This window comes from Acinonyx jubatus, chromosome A1, assembly GCF_027475565.1.
Source record: "Acinonyx jubatus isolate Ajub_Pintada_27869175 chromosome A1, VMU_Ajub_asm_v1.0, whole genome shotgun sequence".
Lineage (NCBI taxonomy): Eukaryota > Metazoa > Chordata > Mammalia > Carnivora > Felidae > Acinonyx > Acinonyx jubatus.
The window spans coordinates 93,155,086-93,178,563 of record NC_069380.1 but is presented as its reverse complement, the minus strand read 5'-3'; the positions used below and the strand labels follow the sequence as shown (position 1 = coordinate 93,178,563).

At 41.7% G+C, this 23,478-nt stretch overlaps 1 protein-coding gene across 1 annotated transcript; it reads left to right on the top strand.

Annotated features, from left to right (window-relative positions):
• The first annotated feature begins 4,351 nt into the window (after positions 1 to 4,351).
• TMED7 (transmembrane p24 trafficking protein 7) lies at positions 4,352 to 15,533 on the top strand. The gene is made up of 3 exons (XM_015076672.3): positions 4,352 to 4,846; positions 9,963 to 10,208; positions 14,120 to 15,533. The coding sequence occupies exons 1-3, from the start codon at positions 4,655 to 4,657 to the stop codon at positions 14,354 to 14,356; spliced, it is 675 nt and encodes a 224-aa protein (XP_014932158.2). The 5' UTR covers positions 4,352 to 4,654; the 3' UTR covers positions 14,357 to 15,533.
• The last annotated feature ends 7,945 nt before the right edge of the window (positions 15,534 to 23,478 follow it).

Below are 23,478 nucleotides of genomic sequence, written 5' to 3'. Positions count from 1 at the left end.
TGTGTGTGCTGAAGAGGGGCAGAGAGAGAAGGAGACAGAGAATCCCAAGTAAGCTCTGAGCTGTCAGCACAGAAACTGATGCGGGGCTTGATCCCACAAATTGTGAGATCATGACCTGAGCTGAAACCAAGTCTGAGGCTTAACCAACTGAGCCACCCAGACACCATACCCCCCCAAAATAGTAGTCTTTTGAAGGAGAATTACAGAGTTTCTACTGCATTCTGAGCAGTTTCAAGTGTGCTATTTGGCTCTTATGTATTTCAATCCTCTCAGCCACCTTCAAAACAGGTATTATTATTTCCCTCTTATAGCTGAAGAAACTGGGCTTCAGAAAGGTTAAGTAACTTGTCCCACATTACACCATACTTCCTCCATTAGGAAGGAATTTAAGACTACCGAGGCTCAAAGACGGTTCGGGTCAAAATTTCCATTGCTGTGTTCACTACAAGCTGAGCAGATCACAGTTTATTTTTTCCTTGTTATATTTTGTAGTCTCTAGGAAGAGTGTGTACCTGACATAGAGATCATATCAATTTGTGTATTTTATAAAGATATTTCACATATGCCTTCACTGATTCTTATAATAATTCTGAGAAATGAGGGGAAAACTCAAAATATGGAACAAAATTAAATGGATATTTTCTAGATTATGAACACTCCAAGGGCAAGAATCTGGTTTTATTCATTTTCTGCTTTTATTTAGAGGGGTAGATTGATTGGCAAAAATAAACACAATTCTTCCCCATATACCCACTTCCCACTTTTGCTATTAATCTTTTCTTCTTTGATTGTGAAATATAATAAACAGAAAAGTGTATAAAATATATAAGTTTAACAAGGAATTATAAAATGCAAATACTAAAATAAAATGAAAATACAGGTCAGGGCTGCCTGGGTGACTCAGGTTAAGCGGCTGACTTTTTTATTTTTTTTAACGTTTATTTATTTTTGAGACAGAGAGAGACAGAGCATGAACGGGGGAGGGTCAGAGAGAGGGAGACACAGAATCTGAAACAGGCTCCAGGCTCTGAGCTGTCAGCACAGCGCCCGACGCGGGGCTCGAACTCACGGACCGCGAAATCATGACCTGAGTCGAAGTCAGCCGCTTAACCGACTGAGCCACCCAGGTGCCCCAGCGTCCAACTTTTGATTTCGGCTCAGATCATGATCTCAAGGTTGGTGAGATCAAGCCCGGAGTTGTGCTCTGAGCTGACAGCACAGAGTCTGCTTGGGATTCTCTGTCTCCCTCTCTCTCTGCCTCTCCCTTGCTCACTCTCTTTCTCTCAAAATAAATAAATAAACATTAGAAAAAGCCACCCCCTACATCAAGGAAAAGAGTATTACCAGCACAGAGGAAGCCCCCACCTTCCCCATCTAATGTTGCTTCCCACTTACCACCCCCTGACTATCTATCCTGACATTTGAGATAATCATTCCCTTGATACCTTGGATAACTTCACCATATATCAGGGAAAGCCATATCCTTCAGTCTTGACTATTGTCAGCCTTTATATTGCGTATGATTTTCTTTTAGCCTAGCTTATTTTGCATTATGTTTATAAGATCCCCCCCCATATCCCCATATTGTCCTAGGTAACTAGAATCTGTTCACTTTTATTGTTACATAATGTCTCATCTTATGAATATACCCCAGATTAAGGATATTTGGAGTATTTCCAGTTTAGAACTATGACTAGGCTTTGATTTCATTCTTATATAAGTATCCTAGTAGACTTGTGCGGGAATTTCTCTAAAGCAACTCTGGATCCAGAAATCTTACAATTTAAAAAGTAAATAAATTACATTTAATTAATTAATTAATTATTTAAATTTTAAATTTTAAATTACTGAGATCCAAGACACTTACAAATTCATATTGAATAATTCATTTAAAATAACAATGAAAGGGGCACCTGGGTGACTCAGTCGGTTAAGCATCAGGCTTCAGCTCAGGTCGTGATCTCACAGTTTGTGAGTTCGAGCCCCATGTCCAGCTCTGTGCTGACAGCTCAGAGCCTGGGGCCTGCTTCTGATTCTGTGTCTCCCTCTCTCTCTGGCCCTCCCCCCACTCTGAAAAGTAAATAAACATTTTAAAAAGTAAGTAAAATAACAATAACAATAATAAACCCGTTACGTGTTCTGTTTGTTTCTTGAGACCACCATGACAAGTTGCCACAAATGTGGTGGACTAAAACAATAGAAATTTGTTCTCTCAGAGTTGTGGAGGCCAGAAGTTCCTTCTGGAGGCTCTGAGGGAGAATGTTCCAGGCTTTTCTCCTAGCTGCTGGTGGCTGTGGGCGATCCTTGGCATCCTTAGCTTGTAGACATATCACTCCAATCTCTGCTTTTGACTTCACATGACATCTTCCCTATCTGTCTGTGTTTGTGTGTTTCTATGTACCTCTCTTTTCTAAGGACACCAGTCACTGGATTTAGGGACCAGCCTAGATCCAGGGTGATCTCAAGTCAAGATCCTTAACTTAATTACTTCTGCAAAAAACCCTATTTCCGAGTAAGGTCTCATTCACTGGGATGTGGAGTGAGGACTTGGACAAGTTTTTCGGGGGGACACAATTCAACCCACTATACATGTCAACATAACATTCTAAATGAAAAAGAGCTTTGTATTTATTTATATTATATATTTTATTTATATATATTAAATATGTAGTTATTTACATATAACTATATTTACATATTAGAAAATTTATATTTTCCAAATAAAAATTTAGTGATGAGTGACGTTGCTATACGTTTTTGTAAATCTCTTTAATATCTCGATTCATACAAGAAGCTGGGTGCTCATCTGCTTTTACATTTAATCAATTATTTGTTGTTTTGGTTGAAAAATATGATGAATAAAAGCCTCTTGCAGGTGATCTCAGACCCCCTGGGAGGGGTTGGGGGGTGGTTCTTTGGAGAAAACTCTGAGAAGCACTGCTCTAAAGTATACATTGTAAAGTAGAAGCAAAGTGGAATTTCTAGGCATATGTATGTATCTTCTGCTTTATTAGATAATGCCACACTGTATTTTAGTGGTTTGTATCACGTCACATGGTGTGTACTTGGGCGAACTCACGAGTCAGAAAGTAGAACCCACCTTTCCTACTTTGAAATTCATTCCTCCTTCCACTCACAGACACAAATAAGCTTTCTGTTTGGCCCAGTTCTCAGGAAAGTGCAGTCTCCCCCAGATCTTATCTCCTTAGAGCTCCTTTCCCGCATGCGGAGGGTTTGGGTCCCCAAAGGCCACGGGAGTTACTGCGTCCTCCCCTCACCCCTTAACAATATCCCTCACCCCTACCTGACCTCCGCACCCACCTCCCTCACTTCCCCGCCTGGCTCCTACCACCGAATCTGTATTTACTTCTCACCAAGCCCTCTACCACCCTCTGCTGATCATCTTAAAGGGCACGAGCCTCACCATGGTCATTTATTAAAAAATGGAATGATACCTAATTTGTGTTTTTATGCACAAGAAAATGTATAATTTCAGAAATCAACACCTGTTAGTTACCTACTATTTTTTTAAGCACTCCAACACAAACCAGTGTGTGATCATAGGTAAGTTACTCAACTTTTTAGATCTTCGATTTCCTTATCGGTAAAACAGGAGTCGTAATACCTTCCTTTAAGGAGAAGGATCAAAAGACCTGGGTAATAGGCTTAGCATAGTGCCTACTGATAATGAAGCCTCAGCTGATGTTTATTTTTATTTAACAAAAGCTTACTGAGTGCCTACTATATGATGATCATTCTCCTGGGTACTCTTTGCAAATATTAAGGTCTTGTAATAATCGTCTGGGTTAGGTAGTATTATCCTCATTTTACAGTTGCGAAGACTGAATTAGAGAGGTTAAGCAACTGGCCCAAGGTCACACAGCCAGTAAGTAGCAGAACAGGGATTAAAAGTCCTGTAAGGTAGTGGTCCCAGTATTCAAGCTCCTGGCTAAACTGCTTCCCCCAAATACTTGTTATTATTTATGAGAAAACTCTCAGCAAGTTGCAAAGTGCTCTACTACCAGTTATTAGCCCCGTAGGGTAAAATGAGCTCCTCATAACTCCTTCGGAGACCCCCCCCACCCCCAGCGATCAGTTCTCACAGGAACAAGAAACACTGTAGTTTATGCTCGCTGAGCTGTACCAGCCGGCCACAAGCCCTATCTAGACACCGGCTGGACACACCCTTTTTTCTGGGCCCGCCCTGCCACGCTCATTACGCTGGCTCCGCCCCTCGCCTCTGGCGCCGACGGAGACCACGCAGACGTCTCGCGAGCTTCCACGTACACACTCCAAGGCCTCTCCCCACTGCCCGGGCCGAGCACATCCGGGTTGCTGGAGCAGGTGCCTCAAGCCCCGCCCCCTTTTGCCAGGCGCTAGCCCCACTTCCGGCCATCTCAGGCCTTTTCCGCCAGTGCTGTGCCGGCTTTATCTCTGCCCTGTAGGTCGTTCCCGGCCCCAGGCCCCGGTCTCTCGCGCCCTTCCCTCGCTCCCAGCGGCTCGTCGCTCATCGCGAATCTCTCCGTGGCCCGGAGCGACTCCCGTGCGTCTTCGCGGGCGGCCCGGACTGAGGCCTGCCGCTCGTGGTGAGTCCGCGCAGACGTGACCCCGAGTCTCCCCGCAGCTCGGTTGAGGCCGCCTCCGTCGCCTCGGGATGCCGGGGCCGGGGTCCGCGCAGCGCTGGGCGGCCGCCGCGGGCCGTTGGAGCTGCAGGCTGCTCGCGCTGCTGCTGCTGGTGCCGGGGCCCGGCGGCGCCTCCGAGATCACCTTCGAGCTGCCGGACAATGCCAAGCAGTGTTTCTACGAGGACATCACGCAGGGCACCAAGTGCACCCTCGAGTTCCAGGTACGACGAGCTCTGAAAGTCCAGGGGCCCCAGCTCACGGTTCCAGGGTCGGGGCTGCATCCTGCTTGGTGACTCGTTCCTGTCTGGGTTTCTCCATTCTTGGGCTGAGTCAAGAATCACCTCTAGGTAGCTGATGCAGGGCATTTGCCTTTCCTGTTATACATCTTGGGCGAGAGCCATTTTAGACGAAATATGAAGATACAGGAGTTCCAGAAATGGTTCCTGTGACTTTTCCTTCAATGCTCCAAAATGTTCTTCGTTTTAAGGCCTATTGAACTTTTCCCCTTAAAGCACTTCTTTTAAAAAGAACTTCTTCCTGTTGTATAGTGCTCAGTGACCGGTCCCCTGCTCTCTGATTGACACCTCCACTTGAATCCGTTTTGAAGTCCTGCCAATATCTAATTCCGTTGTTTTTCAGTTTTTCCATTGATGTTAGGACTTTTGTTTAATGCTGTCCCTGTCACAGGAAGAGCTCCTTTCGAGGCTAGAAGACCATCTGCCAAAGGCATTGAACGAATAGCTGCGATAAGTGAGAGGACCCTTTTCGTCTTTGGGATTTTAATAGGAAAGAAACTTTAACAGAATGTACTGTCTTAAGTTTGCTACAACAATCTTTATTTCTTTTTTTTTTTTTTACTTTATTTATTTTGACAGAGAGTGGGGGAGAAAGCAGATGTGTGGGGGGAGGGGCAGAGAGAGAGACTCCCAAGCAGGCTCCATGTGGTCAGCACAGAGCCCGTCGTGGGGCTCAGTCCCACCAGCCATGAAATCATGACCTGAGCAGAAATCAAGGGTCGGACCTTAATCAACTGAGCTACCCAGGCACCCCAACAGTCTTTATTTCTGTTTTGTTGGTAGACTCATTTAGCTTATTTGAGCAGCTATTGAGTGCTAGGTGCTGGTGATAGGAAGTGGTACAAATAGATTGTTTCGCCGCCATCATTCTCGATTCCTTCTGCATCCAACCCTTTTCTTAATTAGTACCTGCTCATTCATCAAAACTACCTTAAGAGCAGAAAATCTGGGTGTCTCAGTCGGTTGAGTGTCTGTCTGACTCTTGATCTCGGCTCCCGTGGTGATCTTACGGTTCGTAGTTCAAGCCCCCTTATCAGGCTCCTCGCTGACAGTGCAGGGCCTGCTGTGGATTCTGTGTCTCACTCTTTCTGCTTCTCTCCTGCTTCCGCTCTCAAAATAAAGAAATAATTTTTTTAAAAAGGCAGAAAATAGAGGATAAACGGTCTAATCTTTGGGATCTATGAGAGCTTCCTTTAGGAAGTGATTTTAGGCTGAACTGTAAAGGATTAGTTGTACATACTTTGGTAAGGGGAGTGGCGAGGGAATAGAATAGCCTTTGCAAAAGTGTTAAGAGTGGCTGGGAATTCGAGGTCTATCATGAGATCCAATATACTTGGGAATAAGTATATTGCCAGAGGAAGGGAGGTCAGGGGTGAGACCATGTGCCTTGCTGGCCTAGTTAAGGATTTTAGTTTTTCCTCAGAGTATGGGAAAGCCATCAGAGCGTTGTGAGCAGTGCAGTGATATGATTCACGCGGTTTTGGTAACTGTATGTTCACTTGTGCAGGTAGAGAAAGTATGAGGGTGTTGGAGAGATGGCTGTAGGAGACTATTATAGTGGTCCAGGCTTCAAGGGTGGTAGCTGTAGAGGAGGAGACAAGTGAAAGGATTGGAGAGAAGCCAGTAGGTGAAATCAACAGGACTTGATGATGTTTTGGCTACCGCGAGTAAGGGAAGGGAGGCTAAGGATCACCCTTTGGTTTGTTTAACTTCATGGGTTAGAACGAGGGGACTGAAAAGAAGATAGCAGGAATCGTAATACAAAAATGTCTGTGTATTTCAGGTATCAGCGTCAGACACCGTGCTTGGTGCCGAGAATACCACCACTACTGTTATGGGCTGTTGCGTCTGTTAGGTAGCAGACAGCACGCCAAGCATTTCAGGCGTGTTACTTAATTCTCAGGACACCTCCATAGGAAATGGGTAGAGTTCTTACTTCTTCCTTACTTAGGAAGCTAAGGCTTTGAAAGCTTTAAGCCCAAGGTTGCAAAACGTAGCACATGGCAGAATGAGTATGCAGTTCCAGGTTAAGTTCTTAACTCCTATACACTACCTCCCAAAGGTCAGTGAGACTGACCTTGACCTCAGGGAGCTTACATGGATACATGCAGTCATACAGTGTTAAATGCAACAGTGAAGGTACACAGTAGGTACAGTGCTGGGCAGAAGGAGAGGGCTCATCCAGGGAAATGTCACCGAGGGGCTGATGTTTGAATTGTGTCTAGGAGAAAGAGGAGCTACTCTACAAGATGGCATAGGGGAACGGACATCCTAGGCAGGTAGATTGTGTTTGTGAGACTCAGTTCCTGAAATTAGCTTGAGCCCACACTGAAGTACAGTGAGTAATAGTGTTGCTTTGTAACTGTGGGTCCAAGGGCTTCAAGGGTGATTTGTCCCAGTTTGTCAGCATTGTTTGTTGGTAATAGTGAGATTGATGATTTGTACCTGGTCTTGGTGAGATATCCCCCAGCCCCCCAAAAGGCTGTGTTGTTGAGACTGGTAATATAGCAGGGATGTGCCTGTGTGACCAGTGACAAGCCTCTTTTTGGGACTCACTGGTTGCACGGTGTTCCTTGCACACTTGTGTGGTTCCTAGTCGAGAGTCTTTGTTTGGCTACAGTCCTCACAGAGGGAGGACAAAGGAGCCCATGCCTCACCTCCCCGACCCCCTTCTGGTGGACACTTTGTGATGTTTCATATTCTGTTCTTTCCCTGTAATAAGCCGTAGATCTGTAAGTATCGTCGTTTTGGGTCCTGTGATTGTTGAGCAAACAGGACCTGTTTAACTCACCACTGTTTGAGCAGATGTAAAACAAAGATCTGTTCAGAGAACTTCTGGCAGTCTGCTATTTTTGGAACACAGAGAAAGGGTTGTTGAGGCCACCTTGAGGAGACACAGAGGAGTGGTATGGCACTGTTAACAGGTTGGGATTTTTCTGAATTTATCACAAGGTTTTAAGCGAACGGGTGATGGGGAGGCCAGGAGACGTGGGAGGGGCGACTCTACTGGCGTCTGGTGAACGGAAACCAGAGATGGTTGTAAACATGCCACGGTGCCCCGGGCAACGCAACCCCCTGCCACAAACAATTATCCATCCCTAAACCAACTGAGACTGAGAACCCCTGGGTTTCGAGGGAAGAGAGATTGGGTTACAGGAAGACCTTTTAGGAAGTTGTGGCTTCAGTCCTGTCTAGACTCTGGATTAGGAGTGGAAGAGGCCGGATGAATTTGAGGGAGGCAGCAACGTCAAGAAATTTGTGTGACTAACCGGACAAGTAGGGAGACTTCGTTTGGGATGATTCCCAGTTTCTACATTATGTGACCGGACAGATTCTAAAGGGGTATTTTTTATCTGAAATAAGATGATTTGTTTGGAAGTTTGCTGGAGGAAGAGTGGCATGGTGATCTGTTCTGGTCCTGTTCAGTTTTGTTGTATTTGACCATTCACAGCACAACGGCCAAGTACGAATAATCAGGTACATAAAAATGAAGTCATGACTTTCACCTGGAGGAAAAGTTGTTGACGTTGGAGAGGCAGTAAATGCCCAGTTGATAAGACACTTTTTAAGTCGAAACATCGTACCTGTATGTTAATATTTACATATTAACAGTTTCCTTAGCAGTTTCCTCAGTACATAGTTCTATTTCATTTATTTGTCAAAGTGATCTTGTAACATAGTTAGTTATTCATCGTATTTCCTAAGTGACAGAAGGTCACATTAGCAGCTGATCCTTCTTTGAAGTGCGAGGTTTGATCTCTGTTTTGCAGATCTAGAATGGCAACATCGCGCTCACCCTCACCGGGAGCGTTCACACTTGAAAGTACAGGCTTGTGCCACCTGCTCTCATGGGGGTTGGGAACCCTCAAACCCGCATCTCTTCTTCCTCACTTATTTCCCATTCTTTCAGCCTGCACCCTTTGTTTCTTACATCTCCCCTCCCTCTTTCTTCCTACTTAATTCTTTGTCCTCTAAGGAGGCCTTTCTCCTCTTTAATCCTTTTCTCCTTTTCCTCTCTCATTATGCTTGTCTACTTACCTCAGGAAGAATCTCCCTCCCCTTCATTTGTACGACCCAAATGGGCCTTTAAATTGTAACTGATGAAGCACAAGCCCTTGAAAATAACTCCAAAGTCCTCTTCAGAACTTTTCATTTACCCCCCTGGCTTTCCTTTCAAATATGCTTGCCCTTTAATACAGGCTTCCAGATAAGCAAAAGATTTGTTTGCTTTTGTTTTGTTTTTGCTTTAATCACAAGTGTATAAACAGGATAGTTTAATCATTGATATTTCTCTGGGAAACAAATTTGCAAAATGAGGCTATACTGTTAGAATCAGTAGCCCACGGGTCTGTTCAGTCCATAATGCTGTTCAAAACAAAAGGTGTATCAAATTCCATATAACTGACGTAGAGAAGCACTTAAGAAACAAACCTAAATTTGGCATTAAAGTGAATTTAAGTTCTATAATAGATACATGCTTGGGGTGTTACGCTAAGGACTGGTCTACTTTCCTCCTGCACTACACTATCCGTGCGTGTGCTTGGATGGTGCACATAGGAAATGAGGGGAGAAAATTTAGGGAAGGAAAATACTACATGGCAGTGAGCTTAAGGGTCAAGAGTGTGACTTTGGGGTTCAGATTCTGTCTCTGCCTTTTACTAGATGAGCAATCTTGGGTAGGGTGCTTATCTTAACTCAGTTTCTCAGTTTGTCAAATGGAGGGCAGAAACCCTCTCTTGTAGGTTTGTTGGGAGATTCAAGTGATTTAAGAGACCTGCGTTAATTAGAATGGTTATTTGGCTGGTTAGGTAGTTTCTCTCTCCCATCATGGGGAAATTTGTTTAGTGTCTGTAAAGCTTTGGTTGAACTGAAATCTGCCTCCCAAATTCCATCCACTGCTGGGAATTAAAAAATGTGAAATTGCCCTTGATAGTAAAAGTCCACTGCCAGGAGTCTTATCCTTTTAACAGGAAGTCTGGTTGCTTTGTCAGACTTGTGAGTTGCAGTGATATCTTTCTTCCCTTTTTCTCTGTCTTCATAGGTGATTACTGGTGGACACTATGATGTAGACTGTCGATTAGAAGATCCTGATGGTAACGTGTTATACAAAGAGATGAAGAAACAGTATGATAGTTTTACCTTCACCGCCTCCAAAAACGGGACATACAAGTTTTGTTTCAGCAATGAATTTTCCACGTTCACACACAAAACCGTGTATTTTGATTTTCAAGTTGGAGAAGACCCGCCTTTGTTTCCTAGTGAGAACCGAGTCAGTGCTCTTACCCAGGTAAATGAAAAGCAGCAGAATGGTGTGTTGAGACGGAGGGAAAGCATAATTTCACACGCATTCACCCACTGATGAACACGGAGTTTGAGACTTTCACACAGTCTTTCAGATCCATCTTATTTCTTATAGTAGATTAGACATTTCAGGGAACTTCAGACATTTTTGGTGGAGACCACTGTGAAAGGATTTGATGAACTTTGAAGTGTAAGGAGGAGGATCCCTTCAGTGGGAAAGGAAATTTAGGAAGACTGGACAGTGCTCCAGCATTCGGAAGCATTTTTTGTGGTTCATGAGGAATATGGCTTCCATAACCCGGCAGGTTGGTATAACTGGAAACAAAATGATGCCTTCGTTAATCTGTAATCAATATGCCACCTGGTAGTGTTCTCCCAGTGTTTAGTGTTCATTCAGGCTGCTCTTAGAATGTTTGCTAGAACTTAGGGCAAAATATTAAAGATCAGTCGTAAGCCATCTAACAAAAATAGTTAAGGAAGGCAGGTTGGACTTTATGTTGAAGAAGAGCTTAACGAGAGAAAGAGAAGGAAAGAGATTTAAAGTCTGTGAACAGATGCGGCTCAGGTGGTGAGAAGGGCCATTTTCGTTCCAGCTTGAACAGAATGTGAGCTTAGATCTTACCTAAAAGGTACTCAATTAGGTATCTGAAGGAATTATTTGTTAATTCTACTTGTTAAGCCCTTAAAGTGGTATTTCATTGTTCCCAGGTTCTAGTTAGGTTGTTGGCCCAAGGCATGTGGTGAGAGAAGCCATTTTTATTTGTTACTTATTATTTTTTAAATTTTTTAAAATGTTTATTTATTTTTAATGTATATTTATTTTATCTTTATTTTTTTAGTATAATTTATTGTGAAATTGGCTAACCTACAGTGTGTAAAGAGTGCTCTTGGTTTTTGGGGTAGATTCCCATGATTCCTCACTTACATCCAACACCCAGTGCTCATGCCAACAAGTGCCCTCCTCAATAATAACGTACAGGAGCCTTAACTCATAATCCTACTGTGAGCATTAACAGGATGTATTCATACACTCTTACTTTTAGAAATGTTCTCTTATTTTACCATGCCGTGTGAATGGCACTTTGCTTTGTAAAAAGGTTTTTCTCTGGGGCCCTTGTTTGTAACATAAGCTTCATGAATTCTAATTTGTATAAGGTAGCTTGCTCTACAAGCCAGATAGATGAATATAACACGTGAGTGGTAATAAAGCAGCTAATAGCTGTTAATCTCCTTTATTTGTATCACATTTTTTATCTTAATCTTATTTTTCTACTTTTGAAAAGCTAATGAGTCCCTCATACCTCCTACGGTTGGTGACACTCACAACACAGTTGTTCACATCTTAGAATAGAAAAATGTACCAGCTGGTAAATGCAGAATAAGTTACCGAGTTGTAGTAAATCACCATTTTTCACCTATTAGTAAAATGATGGATCTGGAGTAGACAGTGTTACCAGTCACTGCTAAAGCCACCAGGTGGAAAGCTGTGGGGGAATTGTACCATGGCTAGATCACACTGATAGCACCAAATCTAATGGCCATTTCCAGATGGAGAGGTAACTGGGCATTGTGTGTCTTCTGATAATATGCGTTAATGAAGTGCACAACATGGGAAGTTAGAAGGAAGTTGGAAATGCTGCAGGACAGAGGACCCAGTTTCTTCAAGTGGGAAGGGAAGACAGGAAGAGAACCAAAAGATTCAAGAATCCTTGAAGGACACATCAGCCAGACGATTGGGGTCGAAGCTGTTTGGATTCTGATTTGGAAACAACTTTTGAGATATTTAAGGAAATTTGAATACCAAGTTTATATTGAAAACTCTAGAACCATTTTTCAATTGTTTTACGTGTGCTAATGTTACCAGCGTTGTAGCTTTTAGTGTAGAGTTGCCTTGCAGAAATGAATATAAAGTATAAAAGTATAGTTAAAATGATCACAGCTAAGGGATTTGCCTCAAATTAATTGGAGTGGGGAGAAAAATAGGTGAGGAATACGTACATATTGGTGAAGCAAGATTAGCCACGTGTTAATGATTGACCTGGGGGCTCACTGTACCACGTTCTTTGGAATATGAACTTTTTGAACATGGACTTAAATCTGAACACTTCTCCTTATTAGAAGAGGTAGGGAAAAAAGGGAAACCTCTCAAAAATTATACGAATCCGTGCAGTTAGTCCCTTTATTTCTGTGATGTTCTTTCATCCAGCGCTTCTTAACCCTTACTCCGTGTCAGACTTCCAGGAATCCTTAAACATTCTGAATTTGTATCAGATCCGCGCTTTTGTGCACGCTTCCCAGGATTAGCCTCCGTCCCGCTTTGAGAACGCCTGAGAAGGAGAGAGAGTCTAGAAGCGCCTCCGGAGCCTCCTACCACAGATCAGAACATGTGATTATTCATTTTAGCACCGTTTTGCTAATCTTTGATTCTTAGGGCCCTCGACAAAACAGGAACAGGAAAAACGTTTGAGTGTCCATCTAACAGGTACATGCAATTTGTGGACCACGTAATTTCTCGTACTTCGTGGACCACGTAATTTCTCGTACTTTGTAGAAGCACCTTTAATGGAATATTTTTATAAGTGATTTCTTTCATCTTACTTTGGCAAAAACTTTATTAAATGTTTGAATTCTTTTCTAGTTCTCTATTCCTTCACAAAAAGTAAGACCAGAAAAAAGAAATCCCGGAATCTTTTGAGAGATTCTGTGGGTTTATTAGTGAAAGGAGGGAAGAAGTTATACAATTCGTAAACACTGTAGTAGAGAGGAGCCCAAATAACTTTGTGACATGGGGGTATTCTAGTGACTGAGTTAGCTTGACAGTTTTGGGGTCTAAAGGAAAGAGAGGAGCAGAAAGGAAAATGGGAAGGTTGCTAAGATAAACTTCATTTATTGGAGAACTTTCCAGAATACAGGAAAGTAGTAATGTTCGCCATCTTCCTCCCTCTGCTTCCCATACTCCGTGGCCCTCATTGCTGTCCTATTATCATAAAGATATTTTTCCTTTGTGTGGCTGTGCACAGTATATATCAACAGTTCCTTCCTTAGCGATAAGGGCGAGAAAACCCTCAGATTGTTTGTAACATTCTTAATACATGGTTTGTGATGTAGAATAAGTATAATAATAACGCAGGTATTTCATCACTAGGATTAAGTTTTCAGCAGTAGAAAAATATTACACTCTGCTGTACAAACAAAAAATTTAGACACTTACCCTTTCTCAAAGCAGATGGTGTGATGAATGTATAGAAAGGTAAGGTGTCATCAGATGAAGGCTGGCAAATGGATTACACAGTGAAACTGAAACTTCCTCCCACTGAGAATGTATGTGTTGGTTGACTGGCAGGAGGGAGGACACATGTTTAGCAAATTGATAAATTAAAGAAAGACGCTGATGCCCTGACCTATCACTTTCAGACTCAACTGCTTTTAAGATGGTTAACTTTGTCTGGTGCTTGGTTTATTTTTGTATCTATTTGGACTTTGTACTCACTATTGATCAAATTTTCTGCCCTGCCATTCTCTTCCTCCTAATTCATCCTCCTGGGGGAGCCTGAACTTGAAATTCTGTAACCACCCACTGTCACTGATAAGTATTTGCGCTGCTGTCAGCTTAGCATTCTGTCTAGCACATGGCAGGTACCACCGCTGTGACTTTCCAATTCGGGGCAAGCCGCTGCCTGACCGAATCTCCGGCCTCACCAGTTGTCCTAGTGGGGATGAAGGGAAGGGCCGGTTGCATTGCCGGAACCAGTGGCGTAAATGAGCGGGTGAATGAGTGAGTGCCAGTTCAGTGGTGTGTTAATCAGATGTGGAATTGAGATCTAACTGGAAGATGAGTATATTAGATGGATAGGGCAGAAAGTGTCCCACCTACTAACTGCACCTGTCTCTCTTTAGATGGAATCTGCCTGTGTTTCAATTCACGAAGCTCTAAAGTCTGTCATCGACTATCAGACTCATTTCCGCTTGAGAGAAGCCCAAGGCCGAAGCCGAGCAGAAGATCTAAATACGAGAGTGGCCTATTGGTCAGTAGGAGAAGCCCTCATTCTTCTGGTGGTTAGCATAGGGCAGGTATTTCTTCTGAAAAGCTTTTTCTCAGATAAAAGAACCACCACAACTCGTGTTGGATCGTAACTACGTTTTGAGAATTGCTGCACCATTGCCACCATTAATATTGCTGTCCTCTGGTTAATTTTAGGTACCGAAGAACTTACTATTGGCAACATTTTTAAACCTTACTCATACACTTGTTGGGGGGGATTTACAGCACATATCCCCAAACTGTGGAAAGGACACCTTTTTTAATTTGTAAAGGTAGACAAAACTTCGGAACTTATTTTGGGCTATTCATGTTCAATATTCAGCACCAGTGATCTTTTCTTGGTTGTTTATATCTTCGCATACTAAACTTTGGTATTTTGATTCCTTTTAGCCATTTAAAAGTACTTTTCTTATAGGTAGTGGATATTTTAAAAACCTTCCATTTAATGTCTGTGTGTTGTGGAGGAAGAGAATTGCCTTTTAATTGTTTATAGTAAAGTTTTGTTTTCCAGAAAACCAAATGTGATTCACTGTACCAGGCCCTAGTCTGCACCGTTTAATTTGAGCATGGGGGAGCCACCCTGGAAATGCTAGTTAATATTGATATAATTTTAAATCGATGGATCATGGTATAATTTATTTCTTACTAGCTTGGAAACGGTCAGTCTTTTGTTTTTTGTCTCCATTCTGTGATTTTTAAGCCGATACGTTCTTTTTTCCACGAAGACGTTCTCACCACAGAGAAAAAAGTAGGTTTCAGCAACGTAACAGCATTTATACAGGCCTTAAAAATCAGTCTGTTAAAACAAGTAGAATAATTACAGAATAACTTAAGATCCTACATCGGGAGGCAAATGAAATGAGAAAAGTTTTAGTGAGTTGTCTGCACATATTACATTTTCAGTGCTTTTACAGAGAAAAAAGTTCATCTGTTTTACTTTAACATTTTGATGGGCTGGTTCTTGCCCTAATGTGGCTTCACTGTCTGAGTCATTCCCGGCTTAAATTGACCGCTGTAAGACTCACATTGTAAAAGTGCCATATCCTGAGGGGGGTGCTGCACTGAGAAGTTGGTTTCTTTGGATTTTATCCTTTCTTTTGTGTGTGTGTTTTGGTTTTGGTTTGTTTTTTGTCTTGCACATGTAATTTGTACATTTCTGGTCAGTGACCCGAAGATGATCTAAAACTTCAGAATGCCGTGTGTTTCTTATTTGATAATCTTCATCAGTTGTACTGCATTTAATGAATATTAAACAGCGCATATCCTGTACGCTATAGGGTTTAGACTGTGTTTGTATTTTATAACTTGTATAGATCGAGCTGATTGAAATAAGATTTTGTTCAGGTGTTCCAGAATAGAATACAAGACACATGCAAAACTCTGTAGGTGTTTCAAGCTTTTCTGCTGTTAAAAAAAAAAAAAAAGAATTGCAGCTGCTTTTTGCCATGCCTCCCACCCCCACCCCAGAGTGAGGAGTGCTGAACAAGACTGTCCCGTAGAATGCTAATGGGATGGCAGTTCTAGTCACTTAACCACTGTGGACTAGAAGTTAACTCAGTGCAAAGCTATCTTTAAATGTCTTCAAAAAGTAGAACCGGTTCTGCACGTAAGAGCAAAACAAATTCAAAGGTGTTGTGCTTGCTCATTTCAGATGCTACAGTGCAGTGAGGGATGAACACGTTTCCACCCCTTTCATTCTCAAATGCTCGAAGACCAAATAGCTACTCTTTAAGCTCTTCAGCAGCAGACTAGGAACTGAAGTTGACCATTTTGCAGGTTTATCTCTGGGTTTTTGTATCGGGATTGTCCTGCAGCTTTTATAAGTGTCCCTGTGTATTTAGATTTGAAACACTAGCGTTAACGTGATTGATCCGCACGGGTGTACGTTATCTGTCCTTCTCCGCTTGCCTGTCTGCTCTGTTGTGTTCCGATACCTTCCACCATAATTAATCCCCGTCAGGCAGCATCAGTGCACCTGGTTTGGCTTAGGTAATGCGGTCATTCAGTCTGCGCCTCCCAGAACTACACGATACTAGACGATTACTACAAATAACTTCTGATGAAACTATCGAGCTGTCTTGAAATTTTTGAAGTCACCATTGTTTCCTGTTGTAGAAAATAGTACAGGCGTAGTCGACACTCTCTGTAACTGGTTCAAGTTTGACAGCTGTCTATTCTCAACTGGGTATGTATATTGAAATCAGAAAATACCTATCTATCCAGACCTAAATGTTTAAGAACTTTTTTTTCTTCCTCCTGCTGTATAATTTGTAGCTCCTCTCGTTTCTTTAATCCTTTCGTAACTTGTTGGAAGAGTTTGAATTTCCCAAATATTTATGTTTAGACATATGGCTCAGAATATATATTTAACATCCTTAGCTGTATATATTTTTAAAGTAAAATAAATAATGGAAAGGGCCTTGATATACAGGTTTATTACTAAAATATCAACTGTGTGAAGATCCATTTTAAGATACTACTTTGCTAATTAATCTAAACATGGTTTTTTCTATTAAAGACACAAACGGTTTGTGGTTCACAGCTCTCATCCTGGTTTGATGATAATCAACTTTGAAAATACAGTGGACCGAGGCGCGGTTTTGTTCTTTGGAAGGTTTCATTTAAATCTCTGTACATCCATTTTTGCTTCAGTTTGTGTAACATTTATAGTTCTATAGGACAAAGCAGACCCTATGACTATTGTTTTCAGAAGTTAATATATAAATAATTCAAAGGGGGTTTTCATTTACTTTTGAAAAGAAAAATTTCTCTAAACACATGTGGGTCCTGCAGGATTGCACCAATCAATTCTTGTAGAATAAAAAAAAAAAATCTTTCAACAAACTGACTTCACTTGTTTCTGTCAGGATTTGTCTTTTTACAGCTTCTTAAAAACTTGCAGCTTGGAGTACAGTTTGTAGCGAGAGAGTGGTTTTTATTGGGTGTTTCATCTAGACATCTCAGGGACTAGCCAAGAAAGAATGATAAAGAAGAATACCGCCTCTAAACTACCTCATTTTAAACCTTTTTGCATTTTCTCACTGGAAGTTTTGGGTGAAAGGGAGTAAAGTCCTCAGTTCCCTAAAAAGCTCTTTGTTTTTAAGTAAATTAGCCTTAGGTTGTATAATGCCAAGTTTCCTCAATTGTTTTCTTACCCTTCATGATGTACTCACAGGGGACATTTGGGTTCCAGGGCAAAATTCTACAAAAGTAGCAGAGACCCAGCAGTAAATACAGGTTGATATGTGCAGTCAGGTGCCGCCCTAAGTATTTTACTTGCATGGACACATTTCATCTTGGCGATAATCCTGTGCACTGAGGATATTCTTCCCATTTCACAGACAAGGAGATGAAGAAGGCATTGAGAGGTTAAGAAACCCCCCTGTATCTCAGTATCATTAGCACAGTCTGAGTGTGAAGCACGGCGCTCTGGCTCCCGAGGCCTCTCCCGCGACCACGGTGCAGTCAGTACTGCCTTACAGACACCAACCAAGGAGAGATCTCAGAAGGCTTAGCTCTCTTGGTTTCCCTATAGCTCAGCAGCAGTTCAGGGCTTTGGCTTTGGAGTCACCGCCAAGTGCAAATTATAGTTGTGTGCCCTCACACAAGTGATTGTGTTAACTTTATTTGTGTCTTCGCCTGTCACTAAGGTAATAGCTGCTATAAAGAGAATAAAATGAGATGTTCACGAAACACTTAGGATCAGTAGCCACCCTATACAAGCCCTTAATAAATGCTGTATTTTCCTCATTGGTCCAGTTCTAGTCTCTTGATCTGTCTGGAGTTTCTGAAGTTTTTACCACAGCCTGTATTCTTAACGGCTCTTAAGTAAATACATAACACGAACATGAAAGTATTTATCATGTGCATGAATGATCTAGAATTCTGGTTTCAGAAATGAGTACAGTACTCTGACGACCAGGAACGTAACTTAGTTGGGGAGACAGGATAGGTCTCTGAGCAGCTAATGTTATGTAAATAGTGAAGTGGAATGGACTCAGAGAGACTTAAGACCTTTCAGGGTGCTAGAAGTAAAAGAATATGTAGGTCAAAAGATTTACTCCCCGAGGAGTTTTAACTTTGTCTCCCCACAGGGGAAACTCATGGTTGTCTAGGTAGGCCAGTGGTTAAGTGGATTAATCTCTAATTCAGAGATAGGTGGACTATTGGCCAGTCCCCATTGCTGCATATTGAAAAAAACACATTCTTTTACTTTGTTAACAATAGAAGGGATGTTTGGTCTGACTTCTCTGTCATGGTTGTTTCCAAATCCAGGAAGAAAATACAAGGATGTTATCCCTAACCACCAAATGTGCTGTCTTTCATTCTACATTTCTCCATTTTATCCATAAGATATTATTAGAAATGATCCTATTACTCGCTGAAATCAAGATCTACTAGAAGTAACGCTGGTCTGGCACAATCTTTTTAATTAAAGAGAAAAGGCAGCACAAGAATTTGAGAAATAATAATTAGAAGAATAAAGTCCACTCATCCCACCGTCCACTTAGATGTATTTCAGGTGTGTGTGTGTGTGTGTGTGTTTAAATGTTTATTTTTGAGAGAGGCACAGAGGGGGACAGAGGATCCAAAGGCGGCTTTGCACTGACAGCAAACTGCAAGGTTAGGACCTGAGCCAAAGTTGGACGCTCAACCATCTGAACCACCCAGGTGTCCCTATATTTTAAGAACTGGTATTCTATGGTCTGTAACAAAATTTTAAACTTAAAATGGTAAATAAAAGTGGACATAATAGCAGAAGTTATTAAGGGCGCCTGGGTAGCACAGTAGGTTAAGTGTCTGACTCTTGATTTTGGCTCAGGTCATGATCTTGTAAATCATGGGGTCGAGCCCTGCATCGGGCTCAGTGCTGACAGTTCAGAGCCTGCTGGGAATTCTCTCTCTGCCTCTCTCTCCCCTCTCTCTCTCAAAATGAACAAACTTAAAAAAAGCCTGGAAAAAAGTTATTAGATGTATATAAAGAGGAATAATGTAACACACATTCATATCACCAATGCTCAGGTTAAATGCCACCTTGCCAGCACCCTGGAAGGCTTTTGGGTATCCTTTCCTGATCACATCCCTGAATTTCCCCACTAGAGATCAGCAATGTTCCGGTAATGAAAATAATTTCCGAAGCACCTGGGTGGCTCAGTTGGTTGAGTGTCCCAACTCGATTGCGGCTCAGGTCATGATCCCAAGGTCATGGGATCAAGCCCCACATTGGGCTCCATGCTGAGCCTGGAGCCTGCTTAAGCTTCTGCCCTTCTCCCCGACTCGTATTCTCCCTCTCTCTCTCTCTCTCTCTCTCTCATAAAAAGAAAAAATTCTTGATGTTAGGTAAAGCATCTTTATAACCTTTTTCTCCAAGATTTGGGCTGTCATCTTTGTCATCTATGCTTTGCATTTAAAAAAAATTTTTTTTAATGTTTATTTTTGAGAGAGAGAAAGAGCACGAGCAGGGAGGGGCAGAGAGAGAGGGAGACAGAATCTGAAGCAGGGCCCAGGCTCCGAACTGTCAGCACAGAGCCCGACGTGGGTCTCAAACCCACAGACCATGAGATCATGACCTGAGCCGAAGTCAGACCCTCAACCACCTGAGCCACACAGGCGCCCCTATCCTTTGCATTTTTGTACGAAGTTTGGAATTTGCCCAAGTTTCAACAAAACAAGTCTTAGGATTTTTGTTGGAATTATACTTAATTAATTAATGCTCTCTGTAATAGTGCATTTTCCATTGAATGAACATCTCTCCATTGATAAGGACTTCCTTAGATCTTTTGATAACAGTTTTGTGATTTTCTTCATAAAGCATTCCATAAATTTTGTTACATTAATAATTGTTTTCTTTATATTTTAGATGCTATTGTAAATGATGTCCTTAAATTTTGTTTGTTGCTGGTGCACAGAAATTGAAAAAATTTCAATATATATTTATTTTGAAAGAGAGAGTGAGCAGGGAAGGGGCAGGAGAGAATCCCAAGCAGGCTCCGCACCGTCAGTGCGGAGCCCGATGTGGGGCTCGAACCAACAAACCTTGAGATCATGACCTGAGCCGAAACCAAGAGTTGGACGCTTAACTGACTGAGCCTCTCAGATGCCCTGGAAATAAAATTTTTAAACAGATTTTTCTGTTTGGTAACCTTGCTGAAATTCGCTTATCAATTCTAGTAATTTCTCTATAGATTCATTTGAACTTTCTAAATATGCAAATACATCACCTACAAGTCAGAACAGATTTGCTTTTCTTTCCATTCCTCATAACTTTTGTGGTTTTCTTTCTTTTTCTTGTCTAATTACATTGGCAGACCCCCAGTAACGCTGTTGAAGAGACGTGGTCATAATAGGCATGCTTGTTTGGGGAATGCACTCCAGGTGTTCTGTAAGCAGTTTATGGTATTTGTATTAAATTGAGAAATATCTATTCTTAGTTTGTGAAGAACTTTTCATAATCACAGATGTTGCTGAATTTTATCAAAAGCTCTTTCTGGAGGCACCTGGGTGACTCAGGTCATGATCTCACAGTTTGTGAGTTCTAGCCCCACATCGGGCTCACCACTGTCAGTGCAGAGTCTGCTTCAGGTCCTCTGTCCCTGTCTCTGCTCCTCCCCTGCTTGTGCTCTCTCTGTTTCAAAAATAAATAAGAAAAAAAAATTTTTTTTAAAAAGCTCTTTCTGTATTGCAAAAAATTGTTGTTTTTCCACCTTTACTCATTAACATGATTCGTTACATGGATTGGTTTCATATTGTTAAACCAACTTTCCTTTCCTGAAGTAAAACCAACCTGGCCATGATTTGATTGGTTTGTTTTTGATTTGGCTTAATTTAAGATTTTTGCTTAATATCACAATGATAATAGTCTTGTAAAATGAGTTGGAGAGTGGCTTTCTTTCCCTGTTTCCTGGAGGAGTGTCTCTAAGATGTGCATTACTCCTGTCATAAATGTTTATTAGAAATCTTAGGTGAAGTATGTGTGGGGCCTGGCATCTTTGTGGGATACCAATTCAAATTTCTTTCTGTTTTTTTAAAATAGCTTTTTTTTTTTTTTTAAGTTTATTTATTTGTCTTGAGAGAGAGTGAGAGCACATGAACAGGGGAGGAGCAGAGGGAGAGAGGGAAAGAGAGAAACCCAAGCAGGTTCCACGCTGTCAGCCCAGAGCCCGATGCGGGGCTGCATCCCACAAACCACGAGATCATGACCTGAGCCAGGTCATGGAGATCAGGAGTCAGACGCTTAACCGAGTGAGTCACCCAGGCACTGAAATTTTCTTTCTATTAATAAGAGTATTTCTTCATGTAGAATATTGGCAAATTGAATGTTCCCGAGAATTTGTCCACTTCATCTACATTTTCAAATTTATTAGCACAGTGTTATGCCTGCCCTCTTTTTAACATAGGCCAGATCGGTAATGATGTTCCCCCCTTGTCATTCCTGATACTATTATTTGTGGCATACAAATTTATACTATTTCTTTCATCATCTTTCATTTTTACTTGCCCAGCCTTTTTTCAGAGGGGTGTCATCTGTATTATTTTTTTTCCAAAGAACCAATATTTTGGTTTCTTGTTGTTGTCATTGTTTCATTGATTCCAGCTTTTTATGATTTCCTTTTTTCTAGGTTGAGTTTGTCACTTTTCTGTAGTACTGTAATGGATATTTAGCTCAAATGTTCACCTTTCTAGTCAACTATATATTTAAAACTGTAGATCTTCTTCTAAATGCTACTTCAGCTGTATGTTCATTTTCTATGCTCTGTGTCAAGTGACCACAAATTTTCCCATCTAAAACAGCATACCTTTGGGGCACCTTCATGGCTCAGTCGATTCAGCCTCTGACTCTTGGTTTTGGCTCAGGTCTTGAACTCAAAGTCGTGGGATCAAGCCCCACATCAGGCTCCATGCTGGGCGCAGATCCTGCTTGGGATTCTCTCTCTCCCTCCGCCCCTCCCCTGCTCATGCACAAGCACGGATACGCACGCACTCTCAAAAAAATAAAAATAAAACAGCATACTTTTATTATCTCGCAGTATCTATGGGCCAAGAGTCTACGCACAGCTTAGATGGGTCCTCTGTTCAGGGGTTCGCAAGGCTGCATCAGTTACTACCCTGGACTGTGTTCTCAGCTGGAGCTTGCGGTCCTCTTCCAAACTCATCAGATTGTTGACCACATTCAGTTCCTTGCAGCCCTCTGCCACTAGAGGCTGCCTTTCCAGACCATGTCTCCACTGTATGCTTCGTCAGGGCCAGTAAGAGAGACTCTGCTACTTTGAGTCTCTTTCAGAAAAGGCCAGATGGGATTCACCAGATTAGGTCAAAACTACCCAGAATAAGCTCCCTTTTGACTAACTCTGAGCCAACAGTATAAGAACATTAATTGCATCTCCAAAATCCTTTCACCTGTGCCCTATTCTGTTGGTAAGAAGCAAGTTATATGTTCTGCCCTCACAAGGGTATGGATCTGGGGATGGGGAAGGAATGTAGAGGCTGTTCTGGAGCTCTGCAAACCACAACCTCCATTCTCCAAGCGGAGATATGTAGTTTAGTTACTCGATAATTTCAAAGAATACTCTGCTCTCATTATTACTTATAATTTGACCCACAGATATTATTTGGAGCTATAGTTCTTCATGTTCAAACATAGCTATTTAAGTTATAATTGAACTGTTATTAGAGAATATGTTCTCTGTGTGATTTAAATTATTTGACATTGGATAACAATTGCCTCATGACTCCATTTACCTCCCTCTCAACTTATATGTTGTCATGTATTTTGTATCTCTTTAAAGACAAGTCTTTATTGTCTTGTATAGTCACCATTCATTTAGATTTACCTATATTTGCCATCTTTTTTGCTCTCTGTTCCTTGCTGTGTTTGAACTACCATCTGGGATAATTTAGTGCAGTTCAGCTGGAGGCAGATTCACTTTTTTTTTTTTTTCCCGAAATGTCTTTATGGGGCGCCTGGGTGGCTCAGTTGCTTAAGCGTTTGACTTTGGCTCAGGTCATGATCTTGTGTTCGTGAGTTTGAGCTTTGTGTCGAGCTCTGTGCTGATAGCTCAGGGCCTGGAGCCTGCTTTGGATTCTGTGTCTCCCTCTGTCTCTCTCTGTCTCAAAAATAGATTACCCTTGAAAAAAAATTGTTTTAGATATGTATTTATTTGGCCTTCATTTTTAAAGGCGATCAATTTTTTCTGGACATAGAATTCTCTTTGGG

Excerpts from the sequence above, each read along its gene's own strand:
- TMED7 (XM_015076672.3), top strand. The coding sequence starts at position 4,655 with ATGCCGGGGCCGGGGTCCGCGCAGCGCTGGGCGGCCGCCGCGGGCCGT. Across the intron at positions 4,847-9,962 it reads AGTGCACCCTCGAGTTCCAG|GTGATTACTGGTGGACACTA; the intron begins GTACGACGAGCT and ends CTGTCTTCATAG. Across the intron at positions 10,209-14,119 it reads GAGTCAGTGCTCTTACCCAG|ATGGAATCTGCCTGTGTTTC; the intron begins GTAAATGAAAAG and ends GTCTCTCTTTAG.